At 38.2% G+C, this 15,000-nt stretch overlaps 1 protein-coding gene across 15 annotated transcripts in view; it reads right to left on the bottom strand.

Annotated features, from left to right (window-relative positions):
- The window catches only part of mical3b (microtubule associated monooxygenase, calponin and LIM domain containing 3b), a 37,091-nt gene that overhangs the window by 19,476 nt on the left and 2,615 nt on the right, over window positions 1–15,000 (bottom strand). For 12 of the 15 annotated variants that reach the window (XM_046872962.1, XM_046872956.1, XM_046872958.1 and 9 more), the window contains exons 2-16: window positions 13,370–13,662; window positions 13,011–13,218; window positions 10,934–11,050; window positions 8,400–8,501; window positions 7,510–7,665; window positions 6,412–6,512; window positions 6,077–6,334; window positions 5,669–5,784; window positions 5,459–5,585; window positions 4,234–4,312; window positions 3,645–3,792; window positions 3,357–3,553; window positions 2,926–3,029; window positions 2,746–2,817; window positions 2,482–2,661 (exon numbers count right to left, since the gene is read on the bottom strand). In XM_046872962.1, the coding sequence (XP_046728918.1) occupies window positions 2,482–2,661; window positions 2,746–2,817; window positions 2,926–3,029; window positions 3,357–3,553; window positions 3,645–3,792; window positions 4,234–4,312; window positions 5,459–5,585; window positions 5,669–5,784; window positions 6,077–6,334; window positions 6,412–6,512; window positions 7,510–7,665; window positions 8,400–8,501; window positions 10,934–11,050; window positions 13,011–13,218; window positions 13,370–13,636 (2,232 nt within the window). In that variant the 5' untranslated portion in view covers window positions 13,637–13,662. Of the gene's footprint in view, window positions 831–1,564; window positions 1,655–2,481; window positions 2,662–2,745; window positions 2,818–2,925; window positions 3,030–3,356; window positions 3,554–3,644; window positions 3,793–4,233; window positions 4,313–5,458; window positions 5,586–5,668; window positions 5,785–6,076; window positions 6,335–6,411; window positions 6,513–6,917; window positions 7,252–7,509; window positions 7,666–8,399; window positions 8,502–10,933; window positions 11,051–13,010; window positions 13,219–13,369; window positions 13,663–15,000 lie in introns of those variants that run through there. The other 3 variants (XM_046872965.1, XM_046872967.1, XM_046872966.1) reach the window with 3 other exon arrangements.

Here is a 15,000-nt window from a genome sequence, read left to right on the forward strand (position 1 = left end):
CAATCAATCAATCAATCAATCAATCAATCTATCTATCTATCTATCTATCTATCTATCTATCTATCTATCTATCTATCTATCTATCTATCTATCTATCTATCTATCTATCACTGTTACACTATAACAGTTGTGGTATTAAATGTCTGTTATGTTTTTGAATGTTTTTGTTCTTTTCTCAGTACATGGAAAAAGAATAATAGCCGAAGTCAATCACACGTATGATACGATATGAAGAACAGCGATAAGGTCAGAAAACACTGTTTTTTTATGTTTTATTATGATATGATGGTCCTACAGTGTACAAGAGTAACTGATACAATCACTTGCTTTGTTCAAGATTTCAGTTAAACACAGGAATCACATGTCCTCTGACCTGGGGTTACTAAAAAATACACATAGGCTATATATAATCTAAAACACTTCAGGCTGCCACACACACTTTTATCACACACTTTCACACTGTCTGGAAAAAACAGGTCAGTAATAACTGTCAGCAGTATTTACACACACACACACACACACACACACACACACACACACACACACACACACACACACACACACAGGAACACATAGTTCTGTCTTTTTTTATCTGATTTACACCGAAAATGATAAAAAAACCAATGGAATACACCACGCAAACACGTTCTAGGTTCCTACTCTAAAACCAACTGTTCTAGTCTTTGGTATGGAATATGATATGAAAGTCTAGAAACTAACACACTACACTACAGCCACGATGTCTTCACCTTTTCACTCCTGCTGGAGTGCAATTTGATCATCTCTTTATAGCGGAAACTCATCAGTTCCTGCTGTTGCGTGCGCTTTTTCTACACATTCACAGACACCATAAAGAAAGACGTCAAAAACCAATGCTGCTCGATAGCTGTACATTCAAATCATAATGCAAAAAATATTACATCCCTCCCCAGTTAGAGAGTCAGTAACAGTAACATTGAATCGACATGAGAAAAAGGTTATGCTTTCACACACAAATTACACGAAGATCGATTAGATACGCCTTTATTGACTTGTGATATAATGCTGTAGATTGGGAATCTGATTATTTTATAATGTTGTGCGGTAAATCGGTCCTAGAATTCTTGCTATTTAGTTTGACCATTGGCTTTTTAAATCAGACGTTTAAAAAGGCGCAATGTAATTTCGTCTGAAACTTGTTTAAATTAATACAAAGCAGGAATGTAATTATGAAAGTCAACATGTTCAAAATTAAGGTCAAAGCTACTAGTGTTAATCTCTGACTGGAAATTAAGTGATGCCACGGTACAACAAACGTATAAGGTCTAATTACTTTTAAATCTTTATCATTTAATGCAAAAACACGCTTCTTTTGTCAGGCAACACCCAATAATAAAAATTCCAAAAGAAAAACATTTCCTAATTTCACACCACTGGCTGTCACTAGTTATGGTCTAGCTAATGTAGGTTCAATGATCTTGGAGCTAGAGAGAAAACTTTACTCCACTACTCCACTTTTCCAGACTAATTCCTTCCAGGAACAGAATTGAGGAACTCTGGTTTAAGAGTTTGGTCCAGTGTGTACCTGTCTCCATAGAGGAACCGAAGCTGGAGCCACAGGCTCAGCTGGAGGTGCTGCAGATGTGATTTGCTCCAGATTGGGCAAGGAGCCACACTGATGCCGACACACCAAACAAACAAAAATACAACAATAAGAGCTGCATCACTGACTAAAACAATAAAGTGTGTGAGAGACCCAGAGGAAATCATTTTCATCTCCTGTCATGCCCAGCAGATCCCCGAATCCAGTTTATCAACCATCTATTTATGTGGAATGCTGACATCAATATTGCCAGCAGAATAATAATGTGTCTATAAGAATTTTTAAGCAAGTTGTACCCAAATCTTGTTAGGAACAGCAAACTTTGTGAAAGCACACAGTTTCGCTGTGTTTTATTTTCATCATACCTCCGGGTTCATGCAGAAAACACAATTCCGACATGTTACCAGTTAATATTTCCTTCACACTTATATTAGATATCTTATAGCAAATTTTTTTCCCAGTTAAAAAACAATAAAGTCATGTGATAGGCTTTTGCAGTAACAAATGAAAAAACAGATCTCTCTAAATGAAAGTTCATGTAGTGACATGGTTATAACCAATAGGGATGGACAATTGGAATGGACAAAGACTAGAATCGTGATCCCAAAAATCAGTTTGTCTCGTCTTGTATATTTGTCTCTGTTCATGTTCTACCCTCATTCTCATAGAGGTCTGTCTGCTTGGTCTGCTTGCCACCTGCCATAACAATGAATTCAACTGTTGTGCTTCAGGAAATAATCCACATACTCATCAAGTCTCATCAAAGGATTAAGTTAGCTAATATATGCCAAACACCAGTACGATAAACATACAAGGCAAAAACAGACAGAAAGGAAAACACACATATATGCACAAAAGTATGCAATTCATGCCTTAGCCATATGCCACACACCACACACCTGTCTTCGCATCGCATTGGTTGAAGGCTGTGCTGCGTTTTCTTCGAACTTGGCCAGCAGCCGGGACGCCATTGATTTGACAAGGCTTTGATTGCCACCAGCAACCGCCACTGTGCTTGGATCAGATCCAGGGCTCACTGCTGGGACCTGTTCCTCATTCTGATCTGGTAAAACCTCCTCCTGTTGGGATGAAACGATTGAACGATTCCACCAAAGCAACAACCAGAACAACATAATAAAAACATAAAATAAATAAGGACTCACGTCTTCGGACTGTTCAGCTTCACTTGTCCTTCTTCTCTTTCCAACTCCATCAGCAGCTGTCTCTTTCTTTTCCTGATAGGTACATGTGTGTTAAATTAGATCTTTGCTTAGTAGTTTAGGTAGAGAGAGTGTGTGTGTGTGTGTGTGTGTATGTGTGTGTGTGTGTGTGTGTGTGTAAACCTTGGGGTTACGTTTGCGAGACAGACTCTGTCCAAGCCTGTTGAGTAAAGACAGTGGAGACTTGGTGCTACACATCAAAGCTGCTCGTTCTTCCTCACTTAGATCTATAGTTTATAGATATAAAAACACAATTTTAGTTTTATTCATACAATTGACTGAAAAGTCACAAAGCTTCGATTTCCTTGACCGAAACTGTTTACAACCCTTTTAGACCCTAAGCTGGTTAATATATTGAAGCTGAACTCAAAGAATGTTATATGTTATACTATATATACATTTTTGTATATATGAATGTATATGTATATACTGTATGTAAGTTATGAAGGTGCCAGTATTTATGGTGTTGGATTCTTCCTTTTTCGACTTTCAATAAGGAAGCATACAATATGTTTTATTCCTCTAGCAGGTGATATAATTTAGATTCTCCTCACCAGTGGCTGGCGCTGTGTCTTTGAGCAGATCATGAAGCTGGCTGAGGTACATCACCATGCAGAGCGAATCGCTCTCCTCCAGGACGCTCATCTCCTGACCCGTCATGATGGGTGAGATCCCCAACTCGCGTTCCGCTATGGCCATTGCTAACTGGTTGTTCAGCACGGCTTCGCTCTCATCCAGAGAATCGAAATCGCTACAAAAGCAAAAATCCGGATTTCCACATAATTCACATAATTATGGAAGAGTTTGATGATGTATGAAGCTGTGAATAAGGACCAGCTCACATGAGGTCAGGTCTGTATCTGTGTAAAAGAGCGCAGAGTGCTAGTCCACTTCTCCACGAGGTGGTGAGGTCAGTCACACACACACTCCTGTAGGCCTGCGTCTGCTCCTGGCACCAGCTCAGGAGTTCACTGGAACGAGCTGTGGAGTCTGTGTGTTAAAGTTAAATAAAGCCAATGAATAATAATAACTAGCAAAACAGATTCATAATCTGAATTAGTATAATAAATTGAGTGTGGATTGAAGGCAACATTTGCAAAGATCTCTGACTTGCTTCCATAACTGTTCAACAAGATCAACAAGAACCACAATATTGCAACCCTGCACACTTATTCAGGAAAAATACCATTGGAGTGAAAGATCTTGAGTGGCCTGATATTACACCCTTGTGGGTGAATGAGCACAAATCTCCATAAGCACACTCCAAATTCTAGCGAAACATCTCTCCAGACGAGTGAAGGTAATTATAACAGAAAATATGGACTAAATGTTGAATAGGACGTTCAAAAACACATACAAATCTTATGGTCAGATGTCCACAAATTTTTGTCCCATGTCGTCTATATGTATCATTACAAGGTCATTACTCACCTTTATGTGTACGTTTTGATGGAGGTCCCATGACGACACCCAAAATTGGCCCTTCGTCTGTATCCATGAGGTGGCATACCTAAGCAATGACATATTCATAATCATCATCTTCATATGAACAACATCAAAGGCAAGCAGTTCATGATGTACACAAATCAGCAGTATGAATCATGCAGTGGCTTCTCCTCGTCCTCAGATTTTTCCTTTTTTTGCAAGTAAAATATAACATCCTGTCTAATGTACATCTCATCTTTCTTTCCGCTTTATCCCCAGACATCATGGAGAGAAAATGGTATAGTGATATAACAGAATTAATCGATACTGTTTGAATTGAATGTCCATTTTAATCCCTTCCTTATAAAGAAATATTATTTTAGCTATTAACAACTATATGAAATAGAAAACCATGGAATTTGATAAGCATTAATGAAGCAGGAAATAACAGATAGTCAACAGTCAGCTTGAACTATATTCACAATACTGTATAGTGTGTGTGCGAACTGAACACACAATTGTGAGTACTTTTGCACTTATGTATACTTGCACACATTGTATACATCTGCATGTGTGTCCTGAGCCTGTCGAAAGTTTATAAGCACCTATTCTTTTATGGTTTTTGAGAGACACGTGTTTTTATGCAACAACTTAGGTAACAGTTTGAAGATTTACTTTGACCAAAATTTGATCCAGTTCATCCCAGAGCAGTTCAACAGGATTTAGGTGTGGTGACTGGGCAGACCATTACATAATATATAACACTCCAGACGACTGTTTGCTCTCTAAATAACACTTACAGAGTTTGGATGTACACTTCGGGTCATTGTGTTGTTGTATGGTGAAGTCTGTTCCAATTAGCTGCAGTCCAGACGGAATTATATGGCATTGAATTACAGAATGGTAGCCATGTTGGTTTATATTTCCTTTCATCCAGAATTAGTCTCCAACCATCAATGCTCCAAAACAACCCAAACCATTAAGCTTCCACCTCCATGTTTGACTGTGGGGGTGAGACAGTCTGCTAACATCATCTCTCCTGTTCCCTGTCTTACATAAGTTTTACTGTTAGAACCAAAAATCTCAACTTTGGACTCATCTGTCCACAAAACTTTCTTCCAGTCATTTACTGTCTAATCCTTGTGTGTTTTTACCTTTTACCTAGTGTGTGTGTGTGTGTGTGTGTGTGTGTGTGTGTGTGTGTGTGTGTGTGTGTGTGTGTAAGACCTACCTGAGATGCGTTAATAACCTGTGTATTGAGGTTTGGGTAGCGTGTCCCAGGGTCCAGGCTGTACTGACCGTGGTTCTTACTGACATTCTCCGGCGTGGTCTGAGGAAGCAGTCGATACACACTCTCCCTAACAAAAGGAATGAAAAAGTAATCGTTTATTACGAGTACAGATAGACAGATAAAGCATTAATGCAGACTGAAAACTCAAACCTCTCAGCCAGGATGTCTAAAGGGTCCTGTTTCAGTCCCCAATTCCGAACCATCCATGCTGTATCCATCGCAGCCAGGAAGCCACGGGCAATGCCTGTCCCCATCGGCCAGAACGGCTACACACAATATACACATACAGTATATGATTAGAAATTATACACAACAAGCAATAAGACAGGTTGAAACTATTAATCATATTAAAATGTGTTCCTTTGACAAAACCCAGCAAAACAGCCATTTGAAATTAATTTATGATTGTGTATATTATTGTAACCCATAACCCATAAATAATGAACAGTTGTTTGGCAGCTGCCCATATAATGGGGTGCAAAATGTAAATATGTAATATAGTGCACAGTGATGGAGACAAAACCATAACTGAGGTGAGAAAGTGTCTGTTCCTCTCACTTCCAGCAGACTGTCTCCCACCAGCGCCACCAGCAGTCGATGTCCCCTGCGCTGCCGCACGAGGGCTGCGTTTTCTGTCGCGTACATGCATGTGAAGTCAAACATAGCCACATCCGGCTGCCCGTAATGGTTCATGGCAAAGTCTAGAGTCGGCAGCTGATGATTGGTGGAGAAGTCTGCAGCCTCCCGTGCATACACCAGCAGGGCATTCTGGTCTACGTTGTCCCTGGACAGCAAAACCTCTGTGTCTGCATGATCCTGAAGGAAAATAAATAGCAGGGGTGTAGTCATTTATGAGTGCACTCCTACACACAAACTATTAAATGAGAACTCACTTGCAGTATGACTCCTTTCTCGAGCAGACTCTGTTTCTTAGCTGTCATGACAAAGTAATGAGTGTCATCCTTATAGTAGACGATGTTCTCCAGGTCGATGCCTGTAAGAGAAATGTATTACTGATAACCAACCATTATAAAACACAGAAAAATGGATAAAAAGTGTTCAAAGTGTATGCATTTATGTTACAATTAAAATGCTAGTTTTTGGTAAAGCCCTCTGTTGTAGGTTCTACGTAGCAATTGCATGACTTCCTTCAAAAAGACCAATCAAAGAATGGTTACTTACTCCATTACAAGTTCAAAGTCACCAGTTCCAATTTAACTAAAAGCCTTAGAGTATCAGATTTGAACAGTACTTGAGTATTCTCAAGTACTTGAGTACTTGAATATCCTCAACACCAAGACACATGTTAGTGAAAAGTCAGAAATAGTTGATTTGTGAGGTTTTATTTCCTAACATACAGATTAAATTGTACACCTCAACATTGCATTAACCATCAACACAAAAGCCTCTTCAACATGCCAGAATGAAACAAAGATCAAACAAGTCTGTCAAAAAAGAAAAAAGTAGTAAATCATACTTTCAAAAAGGATCTTCAATTAACAAAATAAATGACAGTATCATGTCACAAATTAGTAGAACTGTTAGTATTCAAAAGACAAATAAAATGGTGATGCAATATTAAAATATTAATAAAATAATATAGCGGAGTAAAAGTATACATAAATGTAGCTGAGTAGAAAGAAGTTGCTTTTATCGTTAAAACTCTAGAAAGGAGCCAAAAAATTAAGCACAGTAACTAAGTTCTTAGTATTAGTGTTAGGGATTCTTGGCTTCTTAAAAAAGATAGATAGATAGATAGATAGATAGATAGATAGATAGATAGATAGATAGATAGATAGATAGATAGATAGATAGATAGATAGACAGACAGACAGACAGACAGACAGACAGACAGACAGACAGACAGACAGACAGACAGACAGACAGACAGACAGATAGATCATCTACACTTTTAGTCTGTTGTGCTCACTATCATACATAGTCAATATCATCAGTAATAACAACAAAAAATATTAGCAGTATTTCGATACCGGTGTCATTGCGCAGCTCCTGGAAGAACCTCTGGTTGAAAATAAAAGCCACGCCGCTGATCTCCTCCACCTTGGCCTCTGCTGTGGTGTTACGGTTGATGAAATTTGCTGTAATGGCTATCGCCAGTTTTCCCCGGAACTCCTTCCTACGAAATCCTGATAGACAAACAGCAAGATTGAGCTTTCCCTTCATCAATTAACCTTGAGGCACCACTAAATACTAAACAGCCCCGTATGGATAAGGACAAACATGAATAGGAAGCGGTATTCCATGCTTAAGAGAATAAAAAGAAAAGAATGCAGAAATGAGGAACTGTGATTTCAGGCTTAGATTGTGAAATACAGCCGAATGCGCATGCAATGCGTTTTGTCATACAATTAGAGATTTGTCAATGCCACAGACTAAACAGACTGAAAGCCATATGACGTTTGGTGGATACCAAAGTGGAAATAAGCTCTTGTACCTGTCCAACATGACCACAAACAATTCTATATCCATGCAATGTGATGTTTTTATTTAGAAATATTCAGGTGATTCTTTCTTTAAAAACATGTTCTTGGTCATATTTTAGTCTACATGCAGCTTGTCCTCTTTACCAAAAGGCATGTTATTTCCTGAAGAACCTCATTTACTTACACCACATATATGGTATGTGATTATAGATTGTATACAACTGTGGACAGTTTTTAAGATTATGGACCGTCAGAGTTTGGGGTATACAATTATAGACATTTTAAGACTGAATACAGGATCATGGACATTATGATCTGCATGTATTGGATTCTGGCCAATGAATGGCTATAAGTATACAATATTGAACTGTATAGTTTTAGACAATGTTTATTTGTTCATTTATCAACCTGTACAAATGATGAATGCATGTTATTACCCGGTAAGGTGTTTCTCCTGCCATCTGCCCCAACAACTACATCAAACTGCAGCTTATTTACTTCATGTGCAGGGGGATGAACCTCAGCACTCCAGCCAACACCTGCCCAGAACACAAGAGTGTGTCAGGTAGAGCTAAAGCTTATTATCTCTTTTCCATCAGTCATAAAAAAATAATAATAAATTTAAAAAAATTATAAATATATATATATATAGCACCATAGAGATCCTAAGCATGCACAGGTTTCTTTCTCAGGGGAATCCTTAAGGTTTTTTTTAAGTTGACTTCACCAGGGATTTGTTTAAAAGGCCAGACCTGTTAAATGTTCGCACTTTTTTTAAGAGGAAGGGTTAAAAGTTAAAAGTTGCCACTTTCATGCTGCTCTGTTCTGGCATTTTATTGAGTGTGCTGGAGCTAAATGAAGACTAGGCAGACTCTAATCTAAGAAAAGCCACACTGACAAAAGTAAGTCATACAGTGAGTCAGCGACGTCAATCTGATCACATTTATGTAATAATTACGCAGTTGTAGCCTTTACTTCCCTTTCTGCTGTCACTGGTGTTGAGGATTTGAACAATTTTGTGCAGTTAGTGCACATGTTCTGAGAAAAATATTCCATCAAGGCATCATCGCTGTACTACACGTATATGTAACCGATGATACCATAAATAGACAGCATTACTTTTCAGTGTATCGTTGATTCGGCACACTGACAAAAGTGAAATGAAGTGCTCAAACATAAAATATTCACTTAAAATATTCACAAAATGATCACCTCCTGAAGCAATCAAAATTTTTCTCGATGTAGTATGTTTTCTTAGCAAAAAGTTCTTTAGTCTCATACTGTTTGTTTACATAAACTTTGTAGCTATTGTAGATCTAACTTCTATGCCACTGACTCATGTGACTCATATGACACTAAGTGTACGGACTAAGGCTGAGGTAAGTGTGTGCAATGAAAGACAAAGGAAAAGACACTGTGTGCAGTTTTAATTGCATTGAGTATGGTTAAGTAAACAGGCATGCTGCATTGCACCATGTAAGAGGAAGCCATGTTGCATTGCACCATATTGTTACTGTATGCAAGTGGAATTGCCAATATTATTCTTTTATAATAATTAAGAGACAGTCAGACAGACAGACAGACAGACAGACAGACAGACAGACAGACAGACAGACAGATAGATAGATAGATAGATAGACAGACAGACAGACAGACAGACAGACAGACAGACAGATAGATAGATAGATAGATACGTAGATACGTAGATAGATAGAACATTATTGTCATTGCATCGTGCATCATCTATAGCAGCATCTCACAGATTAGCATCTACCAAATATTAATGCAGATAATAGCTTTAAGAAACTGACAAGTGCAGATGAATATGTCTATCACATGCTGTTGCTAAAAGACTAAAAGACAGGAGGTGGAGCTGGAGGTAGCAGAGCTGAAGATGTTGAGGTTTTGGTTAGGAGGATGGACAAGATTAGAAATGAGTTTATTAGAGGGACAGCACATGTACGACGTTTTGGGTTAAGGGAGGCACGATTGAGATGGTTTGGACATGTGCAGAGGAGGGACATTGGGTATATCGGTAGGAGGTATAATGCTGAGGATGGAGCTACCAGGAAGGAGGAAAAGAGAAAGACCAAGGAGGAGGTTTATGGATGTGGTGAGGGAAAACATGCAGGGAGTTGGTGTGAAAGAGGCAGATGTAGAGGACAGGGGGGTATGGAGACGGATGATCCGCTGTGGCGCCCACTAATGGGAGAAGCCAGAAGAAGAAGAAGTAGACATGCTGTTGCTAAAGGAATATATATGTATGTATGATCTATAGATGAAAACAAAATTTTGAGAAAATAAAGAATTTAAAGCTAGATGTGTATAAGGCACAATATATGTGGAAAAAATATGATATATAAATATTACTATTTATGCACTATGACATTCACCATTTACATGCACACTGTATGTACTGTTCAATAGTACAAACATTTTACAGTATATATATATATATATATATATATATATATATATATATATATATATATATATATAATCTAGGATAATGTTATGAATTTACAATTATATGTAGTTATAATTATACAAACATTATATTCATGATGATTACTGGTAGTGAAATCAGTAAACAATTAGTGATTCTAGTAGTGTAGTGTAGAGTTCAGAAGGTCATAGTGTCTGTTATTTAACATCACTAACAGTGGCCAGGTAATAGCCAAATGTCACATAAAGCAGCTGTGCAAAGAACAAAGCCACTTTTTAAGCCAAACCTCTCAAGACATGACTCTTGTTTAAAACTAGTAACTCTAACGTGTTTTCTAGCTATGTGTGTAGACAGTAATACAACAATTTGAAGCTTGTTTCCAGCTCCATCGGCCAATACACTAAGATGTATGACCAAGATGACTTATATGTTTGCTCTCCATTATCAATACAATTTAACTCAAGAGTGGAAATGAGTCCAAAACCTGTAGTCTGATATGGTCTGGGATTATAGACGTGATCTTACTTTGGTGTTCTTGGTTCTCCGGAGGCTCTCTGAGACTCTTAAACTCCACATTCACGTGAACCTCGACACCCAGAAGTAGAGCAACTTTCAGCAGTATAAGCTGCAGCTGACGAATACCTTCACACACAAAAATACGACCGTGATCAGTCTTATGCAGAGGAACCAAGGCAAAAGCACAGTATGTACTTCATTTTTTCAGTTCTTTTGAGACTTTTACTCGACATTTTGTCTCACTATGTTGAGAAACATTCACTCACTCAACTATTTAACAATGAGGTTTCGAAGGCTAGATTGATTACTCTATACCCGAGGTGTGGAATACACTGTACCCAAACTTATTCCTAGGAAGGAACCAAAAGTAAATGTTGCCCTATGCCAAATTATATTATATTATTAAATATAATATATATTATATAATATATAATATATAATATAATATATATATTAATAATATATTATTAAATTAGTTACCAATGAAAACATTAATATTTTCCAATGTATAGTACAAAACAGTTTAGTGCCTAATGCAGCTATTCAAGCTATAAGCAATACAGACATATGCTTGTAATATCTGTGACCTCTAAAAAGAGACATAAAATGGTTCTTATTTTTCAAATTAAGCTGCAGATGATTTACTGAAAAGTCAAGATATTACATAGGCAAGAGTCAGTTAGTTTGTTTAATAATTTACACATTTTATCAGACTGACAGCGTGTCCACAGAGGGTTTTGCAGTTTACAAATAAAACAGAAGTATTTTCTGTTAAATATTACATTTGAAATGAAGATTGGTGTCATTGACAGTTTTTCCTTTTTTCCCCACTCTTTCTCTTATATGGCAAGGGTGACCCATTGGACCTACTGTAGTTTTGGGCATTTTTGCTCTAAACTCTACATCTTTAAATCTGAAAAGAGATTTCCATTAGCAACCAACTCTACACTGTGCCCTGTGATCGACAAGCTTTATTCCTAAATGAATAAAAGTTTGTTAAGCCTTATTCTAGATTTTATTTGACAGTACAAGATTAGCAGATAATTTTTACTTCATTTAAGAATCAATTTCTAAAAAGAAACTTGATTATCTGTGATAATAATATAAGCCGGAAATGTAAAATGTAACTATATCTACAAACAGAGACTTATATTTAATATTTGTTATATAACAAGCTCATCGTGAGAAATATAAGACAATGTTTCCTTTTATTCAAGCTATCCTCTTTTCACGTCATGATTTTTTGCAGGATCTCTTGCGGTTGGATCGAGTATCTGATATTCAAGAATTGTTTCAAGAGTCTAAAAAAGCACATGACCTGTAACATCTACTGCCACAAAAATCGATCTCTTCTTAGATATATTGTTTGCATTTATATATTCAGTTTATATTGAAGAAACAGTTACCGCATTGGATAGATATTAATACTAATTCCAAGCTTCTGAGACAGATAGTTTTCTAGGGCTGCACTTTATGGACAAAAGTTTGTGGACACCTGATCATAAGATTCGTATGTGCTTTTTGAGCATTCCATCCAACAATTAGTCCATTTTTGCTGTTTATTTATGTATTTTGTTAATATCCCCCCCTCTCATCTAGAAAGATGTTCCAGTAGATTTTGTGGAGATTTGTGCCTCATTCAGCTACATGGGTGTTAGTAAAGTCAGGTACTGATGAAGGTGAGGTGAGGAGGACTGTAGTCAGTGTTCCAGTTCATCTTAAAGGTGTTAAATAGGGCTTAGGCCGGAGCTCTGTTGCAGGAGATTTTCCACTCCAAACCATGAAAACCATATGTTCATGGAGCTTTGTGCACAGGGGCATTGTCATGTTGGAACAGGTTTTCGTCTCCAAGGTTAATTGAAGAAAAATGTAATACTACCGCGTCTTATACGTGTGCCTCCAACTTTGTGGTAACAGTTTGGGGAAGAACCACATATGGCTTGGAAAGTCAGGTGTCCCAATACTTTTGTCCATATAGTGTATGTAAATGTTGAAACAGATATTACATAATTATATGGCAGTATGGCTTAGAACTCAGAACACACACAAGGAGCAACAATGAAACAACAATGTTGGCTTCACTCACTAATGTGATCTATCGCTCCTGCACAGAACTTTCCATAGAACTTCTTGGCTCCGAGGCCACGTAGATCCTGGATGGTAAAAGGCCACAGGTGGAGGACGTTATTCCGGGAGAAAGTGTCTCTCTTTTCCACCAGCACCACTCTCGCCCCTAGAAAACTCAGCTCGATAGCCGTGCGTAGACCACAGGGTCCTGCCCCTATTATCAAACACTGACAATCATTGAAACACACACACACACACACACACACACACACACACACACACACACACACACACAGTGTTAGCATTTTGTGTTTTTCTGTGTGTGTGTGTGTGTGTGTGTGTGTGTGTGTGTGTGTGTGTGTTTGTGTGTTTTTTTACTGTAGTGTTATAACAAGCTTGTCCAGTCTGGTACTCTTTCTGACTGGCTCGTTTGTCCAACTTGGCCCACAGAGCTTTGGCCCTCCAGTAGTGCAGTCTGGACCTCAGGGTCTTGTAGAATTGTGGATTTTCTCCTGGTTGCAGGTGGAGCTCAGTGCAGAGCTCCTGAAACGCCCGCAGGGTCTCCCTGCATGTCGACGCCTGCACAAAACTGTCAAAGAGGGCATCAGGGTGGCACCCCTCCCCCAAAACCTGTCCATCACCCATCTCATCCCAACGTGGTCCCAACACACCTGAGGGAAGGAGAGAAAAAGACAAGACAAAAAAGTGGGGGTTGTTATCGAGGAGGAAATAGGCAGGTGCAGGTGTTTAGTAGTTAAGGAAGAAATAGACAGGTGCAGATGAGTTGGTTGTGGACAAGTTGTTTGGGATGTGGTAGTTTAGTAGTTAAGCCATTGGACTTTGGATTTAAAGGTCGTGAGTTCAAATCCCAGCCACACCAAGCTGCCTCTCCTGGGCCCCTGCAAAAGGCCCTTAACACCAAAACTGCTCAGTTGTATAAATGAATGTAAGTCGCTCTGGATAAGGGCGTCTCAAATGCAATAAATGTACAGGTTGGACACAGGCACAAAAAAGCATTAGGGATGTGCATCAAAGAATGATGCGATTCGCATCTTGATGCATAGCCAATGATACGATACATTTAAGATACACATAAAGCAGCTACTGATTCGATGCAATACAATTCACCCCTATTACGATGCAGTGCAGTCCGAATTCGATTTGATTCAACACAATGCAATAAGATCCAATGGAATAAATATAATGATATGCAATTAAATATGGTACAGATAGTTCTCTTTTATTTCTTTAGTTCAGGCAGACAGCAATTTATAAATGTATTTAAGTTTATTCTGACTTCTCATGCATTTCGCTTTCACAAACAGGCTTTTGTAGTGCAAATAAAATTAAGGTTAAATCAGACCAGACGTACGAAAGAAAGCTCAGGGGTTGAAGTGTTGGGTTACTGATCGGAAGGTCGGGGGTTCAAGCCCAGGTATCGCCATGCTGCCTCTCTTAGGCCCTTGAGGCTCTTAACCAACCATGATCTTGCATGCCCTTCAAATAATCAGCGGGGTACAAGTGAGTCAGTGTTACCATCCTGAAGTTGAGAACTTTCCTACAACAGCACTCCAGTGTTTTTTTTTAAATACCGCAGCAATTTGCCACCTAATACAAATTGTAATTAATTAAAGAAAAACACGTCATACTTTTTATCTGTTCTGGTTTTGCTGTCAAACGTCCACATTTTATCCACATTCGTCCACGTTTTATTTTTTATAGCTGACAGATTGTCTGTCCAAGATTCCTCTGAAAAAATGCTTGAATGTTTGTAGGTTTGTAGGTGACAAAGGTCACTGCAAATTCTGAAATGTTTTCTCAAAATACTCTTCTTTCCTTCATGTATGTCATGCGGAGATATTATTTAGATGTTCACATCCAGGAAATCAAGCCCCCACCCTTTTTTAACATAAGATGTATCTCATTACATTTGGGATTTATATACACTATTCCTTCTGACCACCAAATAATCAGATTACATATTTGCCAGTGATCCAAAGATGCTATAT

This window comes from Silurus meridionalis, chromosome 18 (assembly GCF_014805685.1).
Source record: "Silurus meridionalis isolate SWU-2019-XX chromosome 18, ASM1480568v1, whole genome shotgun sequence".
Classification (NCBI taxonomy): Eukaryota; Metazoa; Chordata; class Actinopteri; order Siluriformes; family Siluridae; genus Silurus; species Silurus meridionalis.